General features: G+C 37.2%; 1 protein-coding gene across 1 annotated transcript in view; it reads left to right on the top strand.

The window, feature by feature from the left end:
* The window catches only part of STX17 (syntaxin 17), a 57,319-nt gene that overhangs the window by 38,485 nt on the left and 5,986 nt on the right, over positions 1 to 12,848 (top strand). The window contains exons 5-6 of the mRNA XM_006165047.3: positions 7,689 to 7,804; positions 8,374 to 8,424. Of these exons, the coding sequence (XP_006165109.1) occupies positions 7,689 to 7,804; positions 8,374 to 8,424 (167 nt within the window). The remainder of the gene's footprint in view (positions 1 to 7,688; positions 7,805 to 8,373; positions 8,425 to 12,848) is intronic.

Below are 12,848 nucleotides of genomic sequence, written 5' to 3'. Positions count from 1 at the left end.
AGCCTAGAAACAGGTTAGTATTCTGTTCAAATAGTCGGAACATGAATCTATTGATAGCTGAAGACAGGACAAAAGTCCTTAAAACCAGACAACAAAGCTTAGAAGAAAAGCAGCAATATTTTAGTCAAGTCGTAGAATACTGTTTCATCAGTTCAGTCTCATGTACTTAATCTTTCTTCTGTATCTGTTGAGGTTCGATGTTCCAGATTGAAATCTGGGATGTAATACTCAACTCCAGCTTTTGGCCCTACAATTAAGTTGCCCATTTTCTTAGTTTCTGAACTCTTATTTCTGTGTGTCTGCATTTAATTTTACTGACATAGCACTCCCTTAAGAACTTCTTGGAGATCCGGTCTGGTGCTGGTAAATTCTTTCAGGTTTTGTTTATCTGGGAAAGTTCGTGTCTTTTCTTCCCAAATGAACGATAACCTTGCTGGGTACAGAATTCTCGGTTGAAATTGCTTTTCCCTTAATACTTTGAATACATTTTCCCATTCTCTCCTCGCTCTCATTGTTTCCGATGAGAGGTCTGCCGTTAGTCTGATGGGATACCCTTTGTAGGTAACTTGCCTTTTTTCTCTTGCCAGTCTTAGTATCTTGTCTTTGTCTGTGGTTTTGGTCAATCTGGCTATAATGTGTCTTGGAGAAGATCTTCTTGGGTTGATTCTATTTGGGGTCCTCTGTATTTCTTGGGACTGAATCTTTGAGTGCCTCTCCAGGTTTGGAAAATTTTCTTGTAAGATTTCATGGAATAGATTATCAATGCCCTTATGAGTCTCTTCACCTTCTGGGATGCCTATTATCCGGATGTTTGGACGTTTGATGGTATCTAGTACTTCTCGCATATTATTCTCAAATTTTTGGGCCATTTTCTCAGTCTTCATGGTAGATTTTTCTAGGCCAGTAATTTCCTCTTCTACATCTAAGGTTCTATTTTCTGTATGATCTAGTCTGCTTTTAATACTTTCAAGGGAGATTTTGACTTCTTGTATTATAGCCTTCATCTCTAACAGTTCCATCTGATTCTTTTGTAAAGTGTGAAATTCCTCTTTTAGATCTAGCATGAATTTCCTCACCTCCTGGAACTCTTCAACTCCTTTTTCCTTCCTCTTCAGCAGTTCCTTGTCTCTCTTCTCTTCCATCTCTGTTAGCTTTGCCATTATGAATGTTCTGAATTCTTTATCAGACATTTCCATGATTTCCATTGAACTGTGTGTGGATAAAGAGGAGCTATCCTTTTCCCTTGTGGGAGAGGTATTTTCCTGCTTCCCCATATTTCTTGTGGTCCTGCAACGATTTCTAGTCATCTGGTGGATGGTCAGTTTCTTCCCAAACTTGGAAGTTCGATTACGCGAGTTTTGGATGCTGGAGGCCCAGTTATCAGTGGGACATCTTCCTTTCTCCCCAAATGGCTAGATCGCAGGAGCCATGGAGCTGTCTGTCTCTTGAAGAAGGGCTGTTCTGGGCTTTACTTCTTAATTACTTAACTTCACTATTGTCTATGTTCTGAGTCTACTATACCTGCATAGTGAAAATACCCTATTATAGTTGCCTACCGTGAATCTATTTTCATCTTCACATTCAGTGGCATCACGTTGGTAGCCACAAGGTAGCCGCGGATGGGAGTTAGGAACCATAAAGTCATACTGCAGAAGTCAGAAACACCACAGATCTGGGCTTTTTTTCCTGGAGATCTGGTGGTTAAATTTTTTTCAGAACACCAAATGCCAAAACCAAATGATGATCTACATTCCAATGGAAAGCTTCTGCTGGGAAATACGGTATATTACAAATGCAGACCTTTGTAGTCATGGAAAACTTCTGCTGGAAAATGTTTTCTGTAGTTCTCTTGACATGCATCCTGTCTTGTTTGCCCAACCACTTGCATATTCTCCCTGAGTAGTTTTGTTAAGGGCACCAGGTCCCTCTAAGTAGCCTCAGTGGACAGAAGTAAATGAAGACATCATCTTCATTTACCCTGTGTAAAGTAGAGGCCATTTCTATCATGGTCTCCTTTCATTATCTTGGTATCAGAACAGCAAGCCTCTCTGGGCTCTAGGCACATTCGCTCTTGTCCAGATTCTAGCACCAGAATTTATGTTCTTTAAATTCAGGAGACTATATGTCAAGATCTTTGAATGTTCTCTTGAAGTACCCACCTCCTTCCATGCTTGACTGGAAAAGGAGCGAATACAACTCCCAAATCCCTCCCTTCCTCCTATCTCTGCTCTTCTGCTGCATTACCAGGGCATCCTCTCTATCTGGGTGCCTGATGCCTACTAGTACTCTGCTCTGCTCTGCCAAGTCACCCTCGAGACGCTAAGCCGCACTGCCCCCAAATTCTATATTTTTAAAGACAATTTTATAATTTTGGATCTGCTGTAATCACTTCAACCTGTGGATAACCAGTGCCTAAATGTTTAGGAGAGATGTTAATGTTCAACTTTTGGTTGAAGAGTATTTGGTAGAATGCTCTCTGAGAGTTTGTAGTTAGTGTTCTCATTATTCCATTCATTTATAGTTATCACCATCATACTGATGAGGCAAAAAACTGAGTTCTTATCACCTAGGGCAAACCAATGCTTTCATATGTGGAGAAACTGGGCTATATAGTTTGTGTGATTAAGTGTCATCTTATGTACCCAAACATTGTGAGAGGTGTGAGAGTAGTAAAACAGTGAAGAATAAGCTAGATTTTCTGAAAAGAGTAATTGTCATCAATTTATTTTGCTACTTAGCTTTGAATTGCCCATCACCAGGAATTCCCTATCAAACAAAGATTTTGAGCTCTAGCCAGGAGTTTTCTCACAATATGATAATATTCTTTTTTTTTTTTTTTTTGGAGAGGTTTTTGCTATAGGGCGCGTGCGCTCGCCAGACAGACACAGAGAGACAGAGAGACAGAAAGCAAGAAATCACCTCCCAGGGGGGATGGCCATGCCGCAGTCCCTTCTCCTCCATTCTCCTCTCGGGATCTTGGGCACACACACACACGCACCCGGCGTGAGTTTAAGCCACCGGGTCCGGGACTTGAACTGTGGTCGACTACGTGGGAGTCCAGCGACATAGCCATTACGCCAACTGCTGGTCCCATGATAATATTATAATATTTGCTTTAATTTGCTTTTTGTTATTGCATTGCTTGTATTCCTTCCAGTAGGTGTTCAGGCTTGATAAACTTGGGCTTATATTATGAGAGGAGTAGGTGAATATTAGAAGAAGGCAGTTTACCCAGTTTGCTGGCAATTAACTTCCTCCATAAGGAGATGACTAGTGTTTAAAAAAAAAATTTGGCAAAATTTGAGGAAGCATGTGTATAGAAGAAATGAAAAAGAGATTGGAGCAGAGCCAGAGGATGAGGGAGAAGATATAGTAGGTGAAATTTATTTTCCAACTCGATTAAACTTTAAACCTCTCAATTCATAGAATTCCAAATAGGCTAAAGACCTAATTACTTACCACTAGGGGAAAACTATAAAATTAAATCTCTTAAACTAGTGTTGATATAATTGAAGCAGTCATTTTATTCATAAAATCACATACTTAAATTATACTTAAACATACCTAAACAATGTGTAGAATTTCAGACCGAATAGTCTGCCACTCAGATTATATTTTGAATCTATTAACAACAGTTAAAATTACTCTCTCACGGGAACCAGCAGTTAGCGCAATGGCTATGTCGCTGGACTCCCACGTAGTCGACCGCGGTTCATGTCCCGGACCCGGTGGCTTAAAACTCACGCCGGGCGCGTGTGCGTGCGTGCCCAAGATCCCGAGAGGAGAATGGAGGAGAAGGGATTGCGGCGTGACCATCCCCCTGGGGGGTGATTTCTCGCTTTCTGTCTCTATGTCTCTCTCTGTCTGGCGAGCGCACGCGCCCTACAGTGAAAATCTCTCAAAAAAAAAAAAAATTACTCTCTCACCAAATGCCTGAGTATTTCATCAATGTGTCTTCAATTCAGAAATATTATTAAATATTATTAACAAATAATCCAAGAGGATAGAAAAAGAAGAATAATGAAAAGAAAACAAGTAACTGATTTACTGAAGACTTCACTAGTGGGGACTTTACTCCTTGGTCTTCTAGCTGTAGACTCTTTTCTGTCATTCTGTGTTTTTGTTCTGTGCTCTCTGGTTTTTCCTTATTTTTGCTTTAGATATTCATTAGAGTAGTGTCATATAGACAGAAAATGTGTTTTATTTGCATAGAAGGTAAGTGACTTAAAATACTCTCTCCTTTACAAATTCAATCTGATTCTATGTAAATTGGTTGGGAACATCAGCAGAGATTCAGGCTATATTTCCATAAGTGAGATCAAAAGTACAAAAGTAGTTTTTCATTTGTAGATAGAAATGGGTAAAATAGGATGTTTTATGTTCTCCAAAAATGAAAGAAGCTTATTAAGTTTAAGGGGAAGCTATGATGATTTTGCTGTTTCTTTTGTCCAGATTCTGAGAGTTCCTAAAGCAAATCTTCTCTACCAATCTTGCTTGATCTGAGAAACTCCCTTCTGTATCACTTGTGTGTCTGGTTTCATTTTTCATATATTGCTTCCCACCAAGGAAGTGATGAGCCTACAGATCTGATTTGTGTTTAGAAAGGCGATTCAAGTCACACAGGGTGAACCGTGCTTCACTCCATCTTTGTCTTTCTTTAACTTCCCATCCAGGACACACATTTCAGCAGCATGGTAGGAACAGAAACTTATTACATTTTAAACAAATATTCACAAAAGAAACGAATCCAATCTTAAAACTGCTGGGAATTTTAGACCAGCATATTGGATTTGATGAAATGTTAGATTTTTATCACAGGTATATACATGTACTGAATGGTTTTGTGAAACATGTAGATGGTTTTGTATTATATTACTCACAATATATATTTCCTATTGGTTTTAATTTTCTTGAAAGTCTTCCTTTGCAGCTATGCTAAGGCATGACTTTGAAATCATTTTATTTTGTATAGCTAGGTTTATGTAGGTCAGTAATTTCATTATTTTTTAAGCTATCAGAACTTTGAAAAATTTAAGGAATGTTTTTAAATTATTTTAGACTTGCAATGAAACTTCACCTAATATAGTGAAGTTTAGTGGAAATTTTTTCAGTATTGCATTGTATTTCTTGGTATAATCATTGCTCTCCATGAAATATGGAGAAGGAAATGGAGAGAATATTGGGATGTAAAAGTATTTTTGTATGTCATTTAGCTTATTTTTCATTTCAACTAAAGTGGATCAACTATCTTAAGTGCTAATTGTGTTTATACCCAGTAATAAGGTTTTAAAACCAATTCTGGAGTTGAAAAACAGTGATGAGCAATATGTGTTCTATTTGTCTTATATGGTTACAATTGTTTATACATGGGTAGAACGATTTGAGATTTTTGTGTCATATGAAACTACTGCAATTTTTTATTTCTGTTGATGGACTAAAGTTTTTCAGCCTTCTTTTCTGTAGCCATAAACTGTCTCAGTGTTTTGCCTCGTCATGTCCTTAGCAGTTTGTAAAAGTTCAAAGTCAAAGAATGATCACTGAGGTAATGATTTTTAACAGAAGCTGGAATAAATGAATTATGGAAGTTCTAGAAACTAAAGAGTTTGCTTTCTTAATTGATAGTCATCCCTTGAACTGATTAGTGATATTCAGTGTTGTAAATTTACAACAGGATTTTCCAAGGAAAAGAACAGACTTCTTTGTTCTAAGACTATTTGAACTAAGATGCATACGCAGTTTGGTTTCAGTTGAGACGTAAATGACTTAAACATTTCTTTTTTTTTTTTTTTTTTTTTTTACTGTTTGTTTAAAGTTTAAAATGTCAAACATTTCCCATCTCCTTTTTTTTTTAATTTAAGGTTTTTTGCTATAGGGCGTGTGTGCTCACCAGAGAGAGACAGAGTCAAAAAGAGAGAGGGAGAGGGAAATTGGTAAGTCATACCTCAGAAGGAATGGCCACCCCCCAATTCTTTCTCCTACATTCTTTTCCTGGGATTTAGGACACCTACGCACACATGCCCAGCATGAGTTTCAAACCACTGGATCCAGGACTCTATCTGCAACTGGCCATGTGGGAGGCCAGCTCCTCTACCGCTTGGTTGCCTGCTGGCCACCCCCCCACATCTTTTTTTTTTTTTTTTAATAAAGAAGTTATTATGAATTTCTCCTCATTTCCCTCCATCTGTGCTCTAGTGCACCTGTTTAATTTCTGTTCATTCCTTAGGCTTTAGACTCAGAATCTTCTCTGACCACTCTGCCCTCTACTACTCAGGTTATATACCTCTTTTCTGTACTTACCAAGCACTCCATACTCACCTCTATAATAGTCCTAACTGACTACACTGACTGAACTTGACTATTAACATGTCTGTATCACACTTTCTATGGTAAGCTGTTAATAACAGTCCCAGTAGTATAACTACAATACTTATTGAGCCCACGTACTTTATATATAAGCTAGGTACTGTGCAAGGTAAATATTGCCTTATTTGATAAATGATAAAAGTAAGCAAAAGAGATGAAATACCTTTCTAAGTCAAAGAACTAATAAATAGCCAAACCAGAATTCCAACCCAGCTCTTTTTGACTGGGTCAGTGCTCTTAATCACTACACCATGTTGCCTCCTATGTTGTGTTTATGGTTTACCATTGTGTCCCTACTACCTTAGTATAATGATTGACATAGCATCAACATTTAATAAATGTCAGCTGAATGAATGAATGATTGGTAAAACCAACACGGGGAAGTCAGAAGGACTTGACAATGGATTCTCAGGTATAAATTAATTCATCATCATGGCGGTGTTTAATGAGGAAGGGACTAATATGTCCCTGGCTTTTCAACACTTAGAAAAGAGTAATCACTGTAATGAGAAGAGTGAATAAAAAGATATTTATAGTAAGAGTGATTGCTTGGTGACAAATAGTGATTGATTTCTCATTGATAAAAACACATCACTTCCCTATTTCTGACACAAGTGTATCTTCTATGTATTACTAGAATGACCAAATACAAGGTTAAGGATTTAGCAATGAAAAGAGTTTATACTGGCTGTCTTTTCATGTAACACTGGCCGGATAGAATACTTTTCCTTTGGTGCTTCTTCCACATCTAGCCCTAGTTATTAATATTGGATAGAGTGCTTGTAGCCAGTTTTTTTTAACTTTTTTTTTTTTTTTTTTGGGGGGTTTTTCGTTAAGGGGGCCTGCCTGAGAGGTTTTCGCTATAGGGCGCTGCACTCGCCAGACAGACAGAGAGAGACATAGAGACAGAAAGTGAGAAATCACCCCTCAGGGGGGATGGTCACGCCGCAATCCCTTCTCCTCCATTCTCCTCTCAGGATCTTGGGCATGCACGCACACGCGCCCGGCATGAGTTTTAAGCCACTGGGTCCGGGACGTGAACCGCAGTCGACTACGTGGGAGTCCAGCGACATAGCCATTAAGCTAACTGCTGGTTCCCTGTAGCCAGTTTTTTAGATGACTTTGTAGATAAAGAAGAAAAAAAAATGCTAACCTAGAGAATAAGTTGCCCATGAATAAATAACTCTAGTTTTATATGATAATCAGTTTACATTTAGCCTGAATTTAACTCATAAACATGTTAAAAGGGCAGTCATTTTATGGAACTGATTCATGCCATCACTTTTCTCACAAAACAAAATCTAAACATGGGGCTGTTTATCCAGGAGAATTTCACACTACTGAAGCTGAAGCTACTTCTCAGAGTTTGACTCAGATATATGCATTGCCTGAAATTCCTCGAGATCAAAATGCTGCAGAATCATGGGAAACCTTAGAAGCGGTATGTTAAAAATTGTTTGCAATTTCTTTTCCATTTCTAATTTTGTTAATTTATTAATTTAATTTTAGTTGGCAAATAATAACTGTGTTTATTTATGGGATACACTATGCTGTTTTGATCTATCTATACATTGTAGAAAGAGTCAGTCAAGCTAATTAATATAGCCATCACCTTGTTGACTAACTTTTTTGTGGTAAGGATATTAAAAATCGATCCTTTTAGTAATTTTGAAATATACAGTCCAGTATTACTAACTGTGGTCACCATGCTGTGCAGTAGATTATTAAAGCTTATTCCTTAAGTCTAACTGGAACTTTTTACTCTTGGATTAACATTTCCCCTTTCCCCAACCTCTCCTTCCCTTCTCTTACTGCCTTCCTCTTGTAATTATCTTTCTACTCTCTGTTTCTCTGAGATGAACTTATTTAAATTCCATGTAAGTGAGATTACACGGTACTTGTCCTCTATTTCCTGGCTAATATCATGTAGCATAAGGTCCTTCAGTTCTTATTTTCTTTTTGGTAGCTGTGATGCATAAAAGTAAGTAACTTCTTCTCTTTCTTTTTAAGGACCTAATTGAACTTAGCCAACTGGTCACTGATTTCTCTGTCCTAGTGAATGTAAGTATTTAACTGTTTTTGGCTCAGAATTATTGGATTACTAGAGTGAGAAACTTAGTAAGCTTTCAATTAGAATTTTTCTTAAGAATTAGTATATTTTAATTTAATTAATTAATTTATTTAAATTTGACCAGAGAGGGAGAGAGTGAGAGAGAGCAAGAGAGATGGAAAGTGAGAAAGCAAGCCGCCAAGTCCAGGACTCAAACTATGGTTGGCCATGTGGGAGTCCAGTGCCTTTAACCACCACGCCACCTGGTAGCCCTGCAATTAGAATTATAATAGAAGTTATAATTTTAAGAAAATTTTAAATTATTATTTTAATTTTTTATTCAATCACTGTACATCACTACAACTCATAAAACGAAGTTACTCAACATGAATATACTTCATAGCAGTTCAGTGGAAGATATACATATTACCTTCAACAGACAATTGTCCATTTCTGTGTCCCTTAACTGTCTTGTCTATTTTTTTCCTTGATTCCTTTCCAAGAAGTTATAATTTTTAAGACTGAGCCATGGATAGAAGTCCAACTGTTCTCAAATGCCAGTCAATTTAATAAGCGTTTATTTAGCAATGATCATATAAGAAGGTATGTGTTAGATATTGGGCACTATGAGTCTGATAAGGTTAGATATAGAAGAAAATGAAGCCCACTTTCTGCCTTTGGGAATTCCAAAGTGGGTGGAGATAGGCTTGGACTCCAAAAATTGAGCTTTTGAGCATGATGACTAAATATATTATTAGTTACAAGGAGAAGTATTTAATTCCAAAGAAGGAAGGCAAAGGTTAAGAGGCGAAAGCCTTAAGGATAGGCTCACACAGCTAGGTAGCAGTTGAATGAGCCTTGGAAAATCAGTATATGTCCATAGGTGGGAGTGAGGGAGTACATTTTAGAACAACTGATCAGATGTGGAATAGAGAAGTATATGATCTGTTCAAGAATGACAGGTTGCAGTACATAATGAAGGCATAAGGTATGATGCAAAAGCAAGGAAGACAAGGGCCAGACTGATTGAATGCCATACTAGAGAGTTTGAACTTCACTTCATAGGCATTGAGGAGTCAATATAGATTTCTAAGCAGGTTAGAGTAATGTAACTGGATTTCAGAAAGTTCACTGTTAGTTGTGTAAAGAATGGTTTAAGAGACGAGATTATGGACAGGATGACTAGTTAGGAATCAATTTCAAGAGTTTAACCTGGAGCAATGGCAATACCAGTAAAAAAGTAAAAGACAACTAAAGGTATTTCTGAGGTAGATATAGCAGAACTTAGAGGAAGAGAGAGTCAAAGATTTGGTGGGGAAAATAGAATAGATTCTTTATCATTATTTTTAAAAATGGTTCTTATTTTTTCTTCCCAGAACTTATGGGAAGGTAGGATGTGTGAGTATATATGTATGTCCATATAGGTGCAAACTTATTTCTGCTTACATAGCCATCTTGTTTTTTTCTTATCAAACCATGATTTTGGGGTTGTTGAGTTATGGTTTCCCTAGGGATTCCTAGGTCACACACTCAGAATTGGAACAGGAAAGGACTTAAGAATCCAACTGATATTATCCCTCTACTCTTGCCCCAGCTTCTCAAATAAATGGTCTTTTAGCTGTCTTTTTTTTTTTCTCATTCATGAATTTAGCATGCATATTAACATTCTCATGTAACTGAAGTTCTGTTAGCTGTCATTTTTTGAACAGTTACAGTGTAGGGATATTTGATACTTCAACCAATCCATATGGAGGTTCTAACTCTCAGAGCCTTCTTATGTAACTTCTGCCCAATGATAACTTCCCTTTGGTACTTTTGCCCTCTAACACCATATACTGATCAAGTTTTGTCTTTGTCCATATAAAAGTTTTGTAAGGTTTTGAGACCAATGTTTCTCTCCCACCTAACCATATTTTCTTCTCTTAAAACCCCCTGATTCTTCTGTGTTCTTTTTGCAATATAATTTCTAGGCTTTTTAGTACTAGCCTCTTCTGTTTATGTTCTAGTTTGTGGATATTCTTCTAATATTTTAATGCCTAACAGAATGCAGTAAATTGTTTGAATTGTTTCTGATGCCTGTCAGTCAGAGAAGCAAAATGTTTGAAGTTTCTGAATTAGTCCTATATATGACCTATTGGTGTATTTGTATATAGAAGGGAATAACACAATCCCCAGAAGACTACTGTTTTTAGGATCAAAATTTATTCAGTTACTATAACTAATAATCACCAAATCTAACACAGTTTGTAAAATCTATACATGTATGGTGACACAATTACATACATTAGCCAAAAATCAGGCTGTACACATAAAATACATTTTAATGTATATACGTTATACTTCAATGAAGTTGAATTCAAAACAAACTAAACACGTACAAAGTTTTTCTCACTCACAACAAATACACTTCCCTACTGGTAGTGTAGCCACATGACAGGAAGATAAAGGGTTTGTGGCCATTTAACATTATATGTTCAATTAAGTTATGTAAGTAGCTCTTAGCCAAATCTAAGGAAGACTCATGCAGGAAGACTGGCCATGACTATAGCTCATTACAAATGTCCTATTTATAATAATCTGGGTAAGGACGTGAGATCGAATGTTATTAGGCAGCAGCTCAAAGGAGAATCCCTGATTAATATTCCCAGGATAACCAAGTTCTCATGACCACATGGCAAGGACTTACAGAAGCCCTATTGAGGCACAGAATGACCAGGGAACATAATCAGTGACCACATCCTCTCATCATCACATGGATATGATAATATCTACGCAAATTAACCATGTACTTAAAGGGACATTTTCTATGTGTATATAATAGCATTGTGCTGACCTCAATGACGAATAGAGAATAGTATAAAAAAGAACAACAGGATAGCAGTAACGGTTGTACAACATTGTAAATGTGTCTAATGCCAGTAAACTGTACACTTTAAAATGGTTAAAATAGTAAGCTTATGCTTTATTTATATATATATGTGTGTGTGTGTGTGTGTGTGTGTGTGTGTGTGTGTGTATAAATAATTTAAGAATTATTTATTTAGGGACCAGCAGTTAGCGTAATGGCTATGTCGCTGGACTCCCATGTAGTCAACTGTGGTTCGTGTCCCAGACCCAGTGGCTTAAACTCACACCGGGCACATGTGCATGCATGCCCAAGATCCCAAGAGGAGAATGGAGAAGGGATTGCAGCGTGGCCATACACCCTGGAGGGTGATTTCTCACTTTCTGTCTCTCTTGTCTCTCTCTGTCTGTCTGGTGAGCACACGCGCCCTATAGCGAAAACCTCTTCAAAAAAAAAAAAGATTCATTTATTTATTAACGTTATTTTTCAATTTTGACGAGAGAGTGAGCCACAGGTCCGAGACTCGAACTGTGGTCAGCCATGTGGGAGTCCAGCGCCTATAACCACCATGCCATCTACCAGCCCCTTATACATTTATTTTTAGCACAATAAAAAGATTTAGAGAGCCATTCAGAGACTGAGGTACAATCTAGTAAATGTTAATATATAGCTACTAGGCACCCTGCTTCATTCTTCTTCAATCTATAATGCTCAAGTGCCCTCTTCTTTTCTAGTAACTTAGTAACAAACCTTATTTCTAGATAAGGTGAATTTAAAGAATCCCAGGCCATTAGTCCAACAGCATTTCGGTCTTGCTGCTGGTCCTGTTTCGATGTCTATCATTTGCCTTATTCCTTATGGTTTTTGTAATCTAATTCTACTCTGGGTGCATAAAAACGGGGTTGTTGAGAGGTAAGTTCAGTTCCTCCATTTATTACCTATATGACCTCTGTGGCACCAGTTTGCTGCTTAACTATAATAAATGGGTCAAGATGTTGACAAAAATGAGCTTTGTAAAATCAGTGGGAGGACTAACGAGATGTTTATTACTTTCCATCTTCTTTCCTTCCACTGATCCCCACTGCATTCCTTGCTTTTTTCCTTCCCTCATTTGATTTTCTCTTTAGCTCCTTTTATAAAATTCCATTTTTGCCATCACCATTATGAAAAACTATTAAAATTATCTTAGAATTTTACTTCAGTTTTTAAAAAGTTATGGAGCTGCAATATCCAGCCTTTTTAGGAAAGAGCACTAAAAATATTTCTCAGAGGCCTTGAGATCACATTGTAGTATAGGAATGGCAATCATTCTGGCAAGCTCCTCCTTTTTGCTGGAATTACAGAAATAATGACCAAGTGTCAGAAATCTAGACAAGACAGATAATTTTAGTGTTTTCATTTTTACTCTTATGGGTCAGAAAAAGAAAGCTGACTTTAAGTTTTACAATCTGAGTAAAATAAAAATGGAATGAATGAAGAGATCTAATGTTTTAATGTCCTTAGGATTTTCAAGCATCATAGGAAAATTTTAATGTCTTTTTTGATAAAAAAAAAGTTAACATTTTCTTAAGATCAGGATGAGTTTTTCTG

Source organism: Tupaia chinensis, unplaced genomic scaffold (genome assembly GCF_000334495.1).
Source record: "Tupaia chinensis unplaced genomic scaffold, TupChi_1.0 Scaffold143795_1, whole genome shotgun sequence".
Classification (NCBI taxonomy): domain Eukaryota; kingdom Metazoa; phylum Chordata; class Mammalia; order Scandentia; family Tupaiidae; genus Tupaia; species Tupaia belangeri.
This window is presented reverse-complemented; position numbering and strand designations above follow the sequence as displayed.